This window comes from Lolium perenne, chromosome 2 (genome assembly GCF_019359855.2).
Source record: "Lolium perenne isolate Kyuss_39 chromosome 2, Kyuss_2.0, whole genome shotgun sequence".
Taxonomy (NCBI): domain Eukaryota; kingdom Viridiplantae; phylum Streptophyta; class Magnoliopsida; order Poales; family Poaceae; genus Lolium; species Lolium perenne.
In genome coordinates, this window is record NC_067245.2 from 200,332,318 (window position 1) to 200,345,410 (window position 13,093).

Consider the following 13,093-nt stretch of genomic DNA (forward strand, 5'->3'; position numbering starts at 1 on the left):
TTTATTTGTATGCTATATTTAATAAATGGTTGTGTTTTCGAAAATCCTATAAAAAAGTTTGGGGGATGCGGCTGGGGAGCGACGTCCCCTAACACAACACGAACAAAACACGTTCCCTAAATGCTCGATTCGACGACGTCTGGGGATGTTTTGGGAGACTCAACTGGAGATGCTCTAAGCGGCTTCTAGCCTTAGAGGAATTGCAAGCAACTTGAGACCAATAGTGTGCGATAACTCGCGGTCCGCAAAATAAATGACCAGCCTTGTGGGTGGTTATCAAATAGTCTCTCCTGTTTTATAAAAAATTCCCAGCTTTGTCTAGATATGGAGGTATAAATATATTTTTAGCTATAGATTCATTAATATCTAAAGGAAAAATTGTGAAGTTTTTTTTTAGAAAACCGAAGGGAGTACAATTTTTTTTTAGTATAATGGAAAATACCCAGGCATTTTGGGCCTAAAGCATGAAGGAAAGGCCTAGTCCCGGGTTGAAAAAGCCAATTGTCTAGCCGCGGGAACAGCACACCCATTTCCCGCCAAATCCTGAAGAAAAATCCCCAATCCCCCTTCTCCTTCTCCAATCTCCCGCCGCCCCTCCCCCCAGACACAGACAGAGAGAGAGAGACTCGCTTCCTCGGATATTCGAACCAAACCTCACCGCCATGGAGATTGTGCGATCCCAAAGGCAGCTCGCAGCGGCGGCAGCAGCCGCCAGCGGCGGAGGCAGCGGCGCGGGGGGCCTGCCAACTTACCGGGTGGCGCCACAGCTGGAGGTGCGGCTGGAGGAATTCGAGCTCTTCGCCATCGACCGCCTCCGAGGTACGTTGCCCTGACCTCGTTTCGCTAGGCCTTTTGCGTTCCCGCTCCAGCGCACTTCATAGATCTGACTATTGACAGTTAGTACAACATTGGATTTTTATGTGCTGTGTTGGTTAGTCTTGAAGGGGATCTCGGATGGGCTATCGCGGGGGAAGAGGCCGGAGGAGATGGAGAAATTGGTTAGCCATTCTGTCTTGCTTCGTTGAGCCCTTTTTGGGGGGACAACTACATTTCGTGCATTTTAGCGCAGATTCAGCAGAAGTAAATGAAAGTATTAGGGTATTTGGTGGTCTGTAGACCTTGCTCTCAGTTGGATTTGGTTAGAGATATGAATAATATCTAAGTTGAACTCAGTCACCACTTGTGGATGTGCAGTATTTTCAGCTTTTTTCACAATGTTTTCCAAGCTGGCACGGGGGGATTGTATTTTTTCATGCTAATTTTACTTTTGTTTAATCAAATTACTTCCAGAATTTTCCATATTTGACAATTTATTCATGAAGATAAGGGGTAAATTTAGTCTTTCTAAAATTTACTCTGGTTTAATTTCAAGTTGTAAGTGTTGATTTGTCCTTTGAATGGATGCATTATTAGGGTAAAAAATTCTGGGCCCTAGCTATGTACTTAGCATATGTACGTGGATGGGAATGATTAAAACTGAAATTTTATGAGATTTAGGTCAGCGAGTTGTGGAAGGGACACATGAGGCACCAGGATCCAGCAGAGACTTTGAACAAGGACATAATATCTCACTTTGTGCTCCGTCTTGTTTACTGCAGAACGTGCGTTTAACATTCTTGCACTTACATTGCGTCTTCATATGCTTGGTGGCTTGCTTAGTGTTTTGACCAACTTATAAAAAATCTATATTTATACCACCTTGTAGGGAAGAATTACGTAAGTGGTTTCTCTCCATGGAGACTACACTCTTTCGGTATCGTTTTCGCCTTGAGAGTCCTGATACACAGGTGCTTCCTCTTTATCTACACTTAATTGTAGCAAATGAAAAGAATAATTTATGTCTTAACCATTGTTTGTTCCACTCTGTGCCTTTCAGAGGCTTCTTATGAGTGAGTTTCAGCTTCCATACAAAGCATTGCCACACTCAGAATTCGAGGTATGCATATGGACACTTATGGAACTGTGCTGAGCACTTGGATCTTGATGCTTCACATTAATGAAATGTTTGTTGCCATGCTTTAGGCTGTGAAAGACAAGTTAAGCCAAGTTGCACGTTCCATTGGTCAGTCTGCAAGTGGTACGGAACACATATCCAGCTCAGAATATGCTGCTGCTTGCATCACTTATTTCACTTAAGATTTATGTCTTAGCAAGTAGTTAGAAAGAGTTACAAAAATAAGTTGCCTGATTTGATGATATCCATAACCGCTCATTTCCCCCCGTCGAGCTCTCGCCCAGCTACAGTTCTTAGTCTCCCTCCTCCTCTTACCGGGCCGATCCAAGGCCTCTCCGCCGGAATAGCCGGCCGGAGTAGGTTGCGGTGACGCGCCGGAGTAGTTAGGGTAGGTTCTCCTTTAGGGTTCTTGTAGTTTTCCGGCTCTATGCCGTGTTCTGGGCGTATGCCCTGTAGTGGTGGTGGTGGCCTGGATCCACGCCAGATCCAGTGCCTTGTAGGGCTGGTCCTGCTGCTGCTCGTGCTCCTATGGCTGGAGGACGGCGGAAGGAGGAGCAGAGCCACCATCCTCAATAAATCGGCGGTGGATCTCTGCTGGCGCTGTGGAGGCCAAGATGAGATCTTTCTCCTGGCCGGCCGCGGCGGCGAGGAGGAGAAAGGCGAGATCTTGGTGTATCTTGCTGCGGCCCTTCTCTCGGCCGGCCTTGGAGGCGAGGGAGAGCGGGGATGCGGAAGATCTCTCTCTGCTCCGACAAGATCCAGGTTCGTCCAGCTCTGCTGTTGGATGGGGTCGATCTGCATCTTCTTCCTCTCTCTGTCTCGCCATGGAGGTGCTGGAAGGAGAGGAGAAGTTGATGAGGTCGCCATCTGGGGCAGGCTGCTGCCTGAAGGGTGCTATCTTCTCGAGCTCAACCACACGAGAGTTTGCAACCTCCGATGAGGAGGCCATGATCTGTCCCCGTCGCGGGTGCTCGAAGCCTCTCCCCTGCGAAGTGATTTGTTCCCCGCAGGAGGGTGGTGGACCGCGGCAGCAGATTTTCGTCGGAAGGGGGCTCCCGAGCAGCTGGCCCTTGCTCCTCGGCGGCGACGCCTGGAGGACGCCGGCGATTGGTGGCGGAGGCATCCGGGGACCTGATCGCGTTTCTACTTTTTGTCTCAGGGTGCTTGTTGTAATTTCTGGAGGGCCTTTCTTCAATTTATGGTTTCTCTGTGCAATAGATGCCATAGGACCTCCTTGTAATTTGTACCTGCCATGTGTGATATAATGGAACCTCTGGGGCCTTCTAGGCCCTTATCTTGTTCAAAAAAAAAAACAAAATAAGTTGCCTCAGATTCTAATTTTTCATTATTTGCTTGTTGTGAAATCATGATTAAGGGCTTAAGGTAATGAAACAGTTGTAGACCACCAGGATTAAACTTGTAGAATCTGTCAAAAGGAAATGTATTTGTTATGTGTAGGATTAGAATGTGAAACTGCCCATACTTCTACCTCTGGTGGCGATCCCTCTTGAAGGTGTTGTTTTGGAGTACCATGCTCATTGTTATGTCCCGTGTTGTTCTACTGGTAGAGATCTCCGGCAACAGGTCTGTGGTAGATGTTGGAGAAGATAGCCGCCGTGAGGCCTGTCTATGCTTGGATTTGTTGCTTGGAGTTTTCTCAGTAATAATAATACTTCTTCTGATTCATATTACTTGACACTAATATAGATGTATCTAAACACATTTTAGGTGTAGATACATCCATTTTAGTGGCAAGTAATATGGATCGGAGGGAGTAATATATGGCTGTGTGCATTCAGGGATGCAGAGGCTGGGAGGCTTTCCCTTCCTTTCCGAAAATGAGAAAATAATCGTTTTCATCATTATTCTTTTACTTACTCTTTGTGCTTTTCGAGTAGAATCTAGAATTATGTTTTGTTATACGTATCTATATTAGTCAGCTTAGCAGCTAACATTTTGTACATTCTTTTTGCAGTTGAATCTGTGTTCTTCAAGGTATGTGCACCAATCTACTGTAGTATTAAAGTTCATATTTTTTCTTTTGATTAAGCAATCTAACTACATCGTGTTTAACCCCAACTAAGGTACCATTTGAAGAAGTCCCAGATCTTGTTGGCAGCCGCCGAGTTTTCATTTCAAAAGGCTATGCTTATGTCGCGATGAGTCAGGTTTGCTCTTAACATGAGAATAAAAACTTCCATTTTTGTCTCATGTCCATTCTAAACATCTGTTTAAATATTCAGGTTGTTTCACTGGTGGTTACCCAATTCCGCTGCAATATCTCGAAGGCACTAGTTTTGACGAATAGGTAAATAGTAGCCTTTTTTTCTCAGATATCTATTGTTTTGAAAAGTGTGTTTGCTTATCTTGTAGTAGGAACGTTTTCTTTTGGTTTTAGGCGATATACTTAAATATCTATTATGCTGTTTGTTCTTTTACAACAGTTCAATTGCTGTGTGCCCTATAAGTGAAATAATTTAATTTATAGGAAATGGACGACGAGCATTAAGGAACAAGAAAAGGATAGGCTGACTCCTGTGAGTACCAGTGTGCCAGCCCCACTTATCTTTCCACTAATCTTGTAACAAATTTGACGATGCATATTTTACTTGTAACAGATTGTTGAGGCATTAAGCAATGCATATTTTGGACCTGATTACTCTCAGGTATATTGTTGTGTCTATACTTGCTTTGCAAGTTGTTCTTTCCATTGCTGACGTTGCTGGATTCCTCAACATTTTTTGGGCTAAAACTCTATTGTCTACAGACTAGTGATTCTGCTGAGATTTCTCCGAAGGATATTGATCAGCTGTCTAGAACTTCTTTCCCTCTTTGTATGCGCCACATGCTAGAGAAAGTAAGGCACCTTAAAAGCTGCGTACGTGTATTTTCCTTTTGATCAGTTACTTAGTGTTTGCTTTTCTTTTGAAGTTGAGAGAAAACCATCATCTCAAGAATGGGGGTAGAATGCAGTTTGGTCTTTTCCTTAAGGTAATAAACAACTTGGACTAAATATTAATTTTGTGAACATCAGTAATTTATTTTATTTATGTCACATTAATGTAATTTCCAAAACTCATGATTCAGGGTGCTGGGCTAAAGTTGGAGGATGCCCTTGCATTCTTTAGAGCGGAGTTCTCTCAAAAGGTACCTAACTTTTCTAGAGAATGAATATACATCTTTATTCTTGAGAAAGATCAGGGAAACCTTTATCAGTGCCTTAATCCCTTAATGCCTTTATGCTGTTGAAGTTGTGTTAGCCCGACATTTTGTAGGACTACCTACTGCACTCTTACCTGTACTGCTGTTCATTGAGTTATTCAGATATAAGTTTGACATTGAACAATAATATCCCTTGAACCGCATGGTTGAAGTAAGTGCAGTTTCTACTGCTTCACTGATTTGGATATTTTCTGGATAAGGTTGGCTCTGAGCGGTTTGACAAGGAATATGCTTATAGTATAAGACACATATATGGAAAAGAAGGAAAAAGAACCGTAAGTTGCTCCCAGTGCACATTTTCCAAGGGTATTTGAGTTATTAAGAACTCTTACTATTTCTTGTGGTGAAACTACTAACTCTTTACAATTTGTTGCTCCAGGATTACACCCCATATTCATGCCAAAAGATCATCGCTGCGACGCCTGGTGTTGGTGATCACCATGGTTGCCCTTATCGGCATTTTGGGTATAGTCTCATTCATAGTGTCTTTTCATGTACTTAACAGAGTAGATAAACACTTCTGTGTTTGTGGTTTGCTCTGAACTTTCTTTAAGCGTTAGTAGCCCAACAGTGTCTTCAAGGTATGTGAGAATACAGTCGCCCTGTATTCTGCATGTTAAAATTCTTGGGTTGCCCAAATGAAAACATCTTGAAACCAAGAAAATCCTGTAATTTTTCTGAATAATTCCTGAAGTTTGAGGTCTAGGTGTGGTGTCATTTGATGACATGGGATTTGAACAGCACAATATCATTCCGAGTTGCAATTCTTTTTACAAAGCTTAAGATTGTAAACAGAAGCAACCAAAAGTGCATTATTGCCAAGTACAAGGTCAATTTAACATTTCCTTAACTCAATAAAGTGAATCATATTGTTGAGGCCTGTGGATGTCATGTGTGATGAACTAATGAATGTGAACCAACTATTATGCCAACTGGCGCCTTTGCAGAGATGTCCGCACAGCTACCTTATTACCTAATCTTAGTTTCATGCGTTTTTACCTTTTCCTTTGGGCTGTATTTGTAGCGAGGAGAACTTGAGAGCGGCTCTCAACAATATGGGAATCAGTGGAAATGCTTTGGAAGGGATACTGGATAAAGTGAAGAACAGGCATTACCAGGTACTTTATCTCATGGTCCTAGTACCATTCAGCAGTCCTTTATCATTTGACTAACCAAATCATCTGATGCATGAAACATGCAGCTAGCTTGCACATTGACCTTTGAGGCAACTCACAATGTCTCATGTGACACTGGAATTAATCATCCTAATCAGTATTTCAGTGAAAGCCAGAAAGTATTACAAGCCAAGGTTAGTTAAATAGTTGATCTTGCATCGAACAGTATCCCCCCTTTTCAGTATATGAGGAACTCAAATTAACAGTAAATTTGGTCCATGCTGCAGAACCAAACAGTGCAGAGCCAATCATCGACCTAAGTTCTGATGCTCCTTCAGAAAGAAGTCCATTGACAAGAAACTCAGGTTTTGATCCACAATTGTAGCTTTGCACTCCGTGTTTGATTGTTCCCTGTGACTGGTTCATCACTCAACGTTTCTAGTGTGTGACACTGACTATAATTACTGTGATCATGATGCTCACCATTAGCTTTTTATGGACCTGTGCGATGCATCTCGGCTGTCATTCCCTATGTGTTTCTTAAGTATATGATGCTCATTAGGTCATTATGCTTAGATTTAATGGATAGGTAGCAACTGATCATTCAAAAAGACCATGATTAATTGTATAATTTCCAACAGTTCCAACAGCTATTGTTTATTCCTGAAATTGGGCCCACTGCCAAGCTCCTGTACATGTACCACAATCTATAATACATGTCAGTACCGATATGCCTTTGGTACTTCTAAATATCCCCTTGATACGACTAGGGTAAATGAAACTTGGAAAAAATTTACATACTCCACTAGAGTTTGCTGAAATTGAAATTCAAAAAGTACAAGCGGAGTTTGAAGAGATCAATTATAGGTTTAGCTGGTACTGCTGCATACTAATTTTTATGAAATGCCCAAACAACCTTTAAGGTGGAAAATGCTGAGATGAGGTAAAAAAACACACTTCCATGTTTTAACAAAATCTGCTATGTTGTTAGGTATATACATTTGGGATTGTGAACCTCCAGTTTTTGGCCACAAAAACCTCCATGTGTATGCTGTACTGAGAGGATCTAAAACAACTACTTTAAGTGTACATTTTTTTAAATTTCTAATGCACATAAGTGGACTAATTTCAGCCCAAAATTTCCAGGTCCGCACATCAGCCCACATTCTACATTCAGGAATTGTTTCAATACTTAGCGGTCTGACTTTTACTTTTTTACAACACATTGTTTCTATTAAGCGTAGTGTGGTCATTTGACCATGGTCAAACCTGTTGAACTTTCTCGAGTGGTTAAAAACCCTACCCATGATTGCAATGGCACCAGAGAAAATTTGATGAATGGAATGACAGGATGGTCCTATTATTTTCAATTAAAAAATAGAATGGCAGGTGCACAATTGCACTTTTTTCTTGAGAAAACACAAGTGCACATTTTTCTCTTGAGAAAATAAAATTGCAATTGTGATCCATTCTGTCTTATCCAGTACCCACAATTGCACATTTTTTTGAGTGCTACATATACAATTGTCTCATTCCCTTGCAAAAAAAAGGTTTCACATAAAGAATAGGGAATTATTTTGCATTCTCAAAAGCAAAATGTTGCTTTATTATTTTCAATTAGTATCACCATATCCTTGATTTTTGGGGAATATCATTACGCTATACGTCTATATGTTGTCCAACAAATCTTCCATATGTTATCTGTTGTGAAATGAATATTCTGACAATCACGATTTTCAAGTCATCAGGGATTATGAGGCTTTACTTTTTTTTGCATGTGTCATGTTCATTTGCCTCCTGTTTATCTTTGTTACTGGAATTTGTCCACACTAAATGTCAGCTGCATCTCTGTTAGGCCATAAGGCTAAGAGTTAAAACCTTTACTAGAAATTAGTTGAAACTAAATGACAACACTATGAACTTCTATGGTTTCTTGCATAACAATAATGTAATAACTGTAATACTCGTACAAGGTCTCCATCAAAAGCATTGCTTGTGAATTTTCGTAGCATATTTATTATTTTCCAACAATTTTTGATGCATTAAATTGATCTTGTAGGTACTTCCAACCAGATTAGCTACAACTAATTCCCTGCCCTCTTATCTCCTCCTGAGCCCCTGAGCCCTACAGCAGCTTGGTGTTGAATCAAGATTGGTCCTTGTTGCAAATATGTAACCTGATATGTGGAGGGAATTGTGTTGCTCACCAAGGTTTGAGAATCTCTACTGCCTGCAGTGACGTCAGACAAGAGAACTGATGCAATATTGCCCAAGAGTGTAAAGTCATGTAGTTCTCAAATGGAGACACGGTATTGATTCTGTAGTTGGCTCTAACTTTGCTGATGTAATCTTGCAACACCTTGTATGACCAGAGTTTGAAAGCCCTGATCAGTTCTGCTTCATTCGAGAGGAATTTTGTGAGCAGCTATGTGCCTGGCTTGCATGCACTTGGATCATGCGAGTTGCTAGTCGATTGTTGAAATGCACACAAATGATACGTAAGTCATTCCGCATCCACAGAGGTCACCAATTTTTGCACGGATTTTCTGTGCGCTGTATAGTTGAACAGATATTTTGGGCGTCTTTGGTAGCCCGGGCTCCTCTTGGCTTGCATGGGGGTGCAATTTTTGGCCCGGTTGGTTTCGTGGGCTCCTCCGCATTGTCGCATGGTTCTGAGAGCATCCTTGGGCTAGGCCTTGGAGGAATGTCTGGATCGGCCGTTTCCAGCGAGCCACCTCCTCTCCGCACAAACCGACAAACCGTGTTCCGGTATAGCCACCGAGGGGAGATGGCGCGAGCTTGCGCGGAACGATGAAAACTTGGTGGGATGAATTTGGTCACCGCGCTCCAAATTTTGCTCAGTATATAGGGTAGGCTCTCTTACTGCTAAATCCAAATCCCCCATTTCCCCCCATTTCGAGCTCATCCACCCTTCCCGATCTAGCGACATGACCAGCTCTTCCTCACCCGCATGGTTAGCGAGGCTGGCGGCGGCTACTGGCCGCGGATTGTCGTCTTATTCCTCTACGTCGATCACTTCGGTTGTTGTAAGCTTCAGCAAACCCTACCCTTAGATTAGATCTTTGGGTACATAGGGGATCTGAAAGAATCCATTGTAGGCCACTCCTTTGTCGCCGGTCGAGGTTGGATCCGACTCTACCATGGTGACGGTTGTCGAGGTTGCATCTGACTCTTCCACGGGGACGGGTGTCGCCGTTACATCCGACTCTTCCACGGGGACGGTTGTCGCCGTTGCATCTGACTCTTCCACGGGGACGGTTGTGCCGCCTGCATCTTTGCTAGGGTCCCCTGCTTCCCCGACCTTGGTGCTGCGTGTGGCTCCTCTGACTGTAAGGCCGCTCTTTCTTTTCTCGTAATTCATTGATGTGGTAGTGGCAGTTCATTGATGTGCTAACGCTTAGGTCCGTTCTTCTGGGGTGTTTGTCATGTAGGCGATCATACCATTGGGCTCGCTTGATCTTTCTGCTTCAACTGTGAATCCGTTGTTTGTTTTCAAACAAACCTGCCATGGTTTGGCAACCTAAGATTTAAGAGTTTGTGCTGAACCGCTTGGTTGAGCTCGTCCATAGCGGCGTCTGTTTTAACCTGGTATTCAAAGAGGCCCAGATGAAAAAGATGTCTCCTGATCTTCATGCATTTGCTGGCATACATGTGAGCACTCTTCAGATCTACAACCACATCAGAAAGTGGAGGACCAAGTGAAGCGTCATAAGCAACAAATCCAATCGCACTCTAGACTGGAGCGAAGATGGTTGCTTCTTCTATGTTGCTGATGAACAGATGGCGCATGAGTACATTAAGGTAATAAACTTCACTGAGTTCCTTCATAGATCAGAAAGTATGTCATTGTCCTCCGCACTAACACTTGTTTCTTTTGGATTGCAACGCTACCCGAGGCATCGTGAGTATGTCGAGACTCTGATCAGGAACTATGCTCAGATGAAGACGACCTTCACACCCCGGTTTGTCTGCAAGGCGCAGCTGTACCAACCTAACTTGCTGATCAGGGCAATCAACTCCATTGCAGACAACGAAGAAGAGTATACCGAGTTCCGTCAGCTGCAACCATCGGAGAGGGTGACCTGGCTTAAGACTTGGCTACGCAAGAAGTTTCCTGCTTATTGCTTCTGCTTCCTTCTTCATGATCTGTCGATTTTGGGAGGTGCTCTCGTATCCCTCCATTACCTAGGACTTGTTTGAACCCGATCCCCGGTCTGTAATGATGAACTTGTTTGAGGTGGTATATACTAATCCCTCGTGTGATGAAACTGTGATGCATCACGAAGTATAGTTGCTTTGCTCGTGATGCATCACCTAGTAGGGGAAGTACTGGGTGATTGCTACTAGTGACACTGCACTCTTTTGGAGCGACAATTGGGCTATGTCCTCATGGCAAGGTTCCCTAGGCTACACTCCTTCGCTATTAATAAGCTAGCTTCTGTGAAGAATATTCTTGATTTGGACGACCCTATTGATGCTTTCCATCTCCCGTTGTCCGCCCAAGCCTTCGAGGAGTTTCATGAGTTCAATCACCTTATACACCAGATGAGATCCACTCGGAACGCTAATGGAAAAGACCTATGGTTTTATAGTTGGGACACTCATTTCTCCGCCAACAAGGTTTATAAGCTAACCTTCGATCACATTCAGGCCCCAACTTTCTCTTCATGGATCTGGAAATCAAAGTGCACCCCCAAGATTATATCTTTCTTCTGGCTTCTCGCTAACGACCGCCTAAACACCAAGGATATGCTTATAAGGAAAAGTTTTTGACTCAATGACAACATAATATGCCGTCTTTGCGATGATGGGTTGTTAGAAACCAGGGATCATCTCTTCTGGAGTTGTAACTTCAGTAAATGTTGTTGGCAATCCATTGGCATCACTCTTGAAGACAACATGGAACTCTCTAAGATGATTGCTACTGCACGAGGAAATTCTAGGAAGCCTTTCTTCTTTGAAGTGTTTGCCACTGCCACCTGGAATTTATGGAAGCAACCTACCGCTTTTATTTTTGAAAATGTAACACCTTCTATTAGAGCTTGATCCTTTTCTTTTAAGATGGACATCTTCCTTCTCTCTTACAGAATGAAGGATGACCAAAAAACCCCTCTCTTAGCTTGGCTAGACGCTTTGTAGTTCTCTTTGGGTTATGCCCAGGGCTAGGCCCTTTTGTACATTCCCTCCTTTCTTCTTCTCTTGTACATATTTTATCTATTTTAATAAATTTTTGCTGTCGGGGCCTCCCCTACAGTTTTCAGCTAAAAAAAGTAGGGTAAGTATGTATTACCAACAACTTTTGATGAACTGAATCTAGCTGAATGTGTTGTTATTTAGTTAGCAGTACTGGGTAACCTCACCACTCTAAGGGAAAGGGTTACCACAACATGCTCATGTCTGCAACCAACTGCACGACCATGGCAGAAAGACGTCGTGCAGTAACACAAACAATGGGGGCTGGCTTCCCTCTCCGGTGCAAAAAATGCCACACCGGCAACCAAACGACACGCCTTTTTATGGCCTATGGCCTGTTTGCAACGAGCAGACACTCCCATCTTACTACGCTAGTGGTGTACAAAATCGGCCCAGACGACCAAACAGGCCCTTTATATGCTGATCAGATAGAGAGAAGATACACTTTGGGTTGATTTGGGCAGGTGCATGAATAGTTAAATATTTTACTTATCATGGTAACATGGATGAAAATTGCCACCCCTAGATGAGTGGGAAGGAGAGGCCGGGAACAAAGTAGTATACTACTTATCTATCCCGGAACCCATCTCCTCCCGCACTCGCGCGGCGGTGCCGCACCGGGCGGCCCCTCCAGCGACTCCCCCTCCTCCTCCCCACCGGCTCCCCTCCTCCCGCCACCGCCACCTGAGGCGCCGCCGGGCAAAGCCCTGGAGGCGTGGCGGCGGCGGACTTCCTCGGACACGACATCCGTGGGGGTGCAGGTTCGCGTCTCCGGCGGCGGCGATCCGCATCGGGCTGTCGACGGCGGTGCCATGGAGCGGTGGCGACCAGAGGAGGGAGAGGATCTCCATCATTTGGCGGGCGGCGGCGGTGGTTCGGGTCCGATCTGGGTCCTGGCGGGCTCGGATGGGCTATGATCATACTGCTGCGGTCACAACGATGGCGGCTTCGTGCAGGTTTCTAGGTTCGTTCCGAGGCACGAGGACGCCATGGGAAACTTTCCTTGGCATGGTGGCGACAGACTCCTCCTTCACCGGAGGTGGTCAGCTGGTTGGTGGGGTGGCGGATCGTGATATCCGCCTACTCCGGCGATGAAGATCTAGTCGACGACGAGCTAGCGGTGAAGGAGCCACCGGTGAAAACGGCGCCTTGACATTGTTCTTGGCGGATGATGGCGACGACTATTGGGGTCGTTCCCTTGCGAAGGCATCATTTTTCCTGGCCTCTACGCTGGCTCTTGCCGAGTTGGGGACTAGCGGCTGTCGGTGAAAACCGTGCCACGATTGGCGGGCGATGGTGGCGTTAAGCGTCGCTTCCTTCTTGAAGACATCGTCGTCGCAGTCTGCGGCTACTCACTCATGCTGCTCCAGGGTAAATCCTAGATCTGGGTCTCCCGGATCGGATGATGACGGCGCTTCCTGCGTCGTTCTACCTCTTGTGGCATCATTTTTGGAGCAGCGACTGGATGGAGGTGGATCTTTGGTGGAGTGGTGTTCATCTACCACGTTGACGTTGATGATTCTTGACGGCGTGGAGCTGCAGGGTATAGAAGACGGGTGCGGACTGCAGAACACGTGCAGGATGGTGG

General features: G+C 44.5%; 1 protein-coding gene across 1 annotated transcript; it reads left to right on the plus strand.

Moving 5' to 3' along the window:
- Nucleotides 1-577: 577 nt before the first annotated feature.
- LOC127334369 (probable DNA primase large subunit) lies at nt 578-8,693 on the plus strand. Its single transcript, XM_051360812.2, has 20 exons — nt 578-819; nt 937-998; nt 1,498-1,601; nt 1,706-1,787; nt 1,877-1,936; nt 2,023-2,077; nt 3,930-3,949; nt 4,039-4,122; nt 4,198-4,262; nt 4,443-4,491; nt 4,573-4,620; nt 4,722-4,811; nt 4,886-4,945; nt 5,042-5,101; nt 5,377-5,451; nt 5,556-5,641; nt 6,201-6,294; nt 6,378-6,485; nt 6,579-6,656; nt 8,351-8,693. Exons 1-19 carry the CDS (start codon nt 663-665, stop codon nt 6,609-6,611), a joined length of 1,392 nt encoding a protein of 463 aa, XP_051216772.1. The 5' UTR covers nt 578-662; the 3' UTR covers nt 6,612-6,656; nt 8,351-8,693.
- Nucleotides 8,694-13,093: the final 4,400 nt, after the last annotated feature.

Excerpts from the sequence above, each read along its gene's own strand:
- LOC127334369 (XM_051360812.2), top strand. The coding sequence starts at position 663 with ATGGAGATTGTGCGATCCCAAAGGCAGCTCGCAGCGGCGGCAGCAGCC. Across the intron at positions 1,788-1,876 it reads TTGAGAGTCCTGATACACAG|AGGCTTCTTATGAGTGAGTT; the intron begins GTGCTTCCTCTT and ends TGTGCCTTTCAG. Across the intron at positions 4,812-4,885 it reads TGCGCCACATGCTAGAGAAA|TTGAGAGAAAACCATCATCT; the intron begins GTAAGGCACCTT and ends TTTCTTTTGAAG.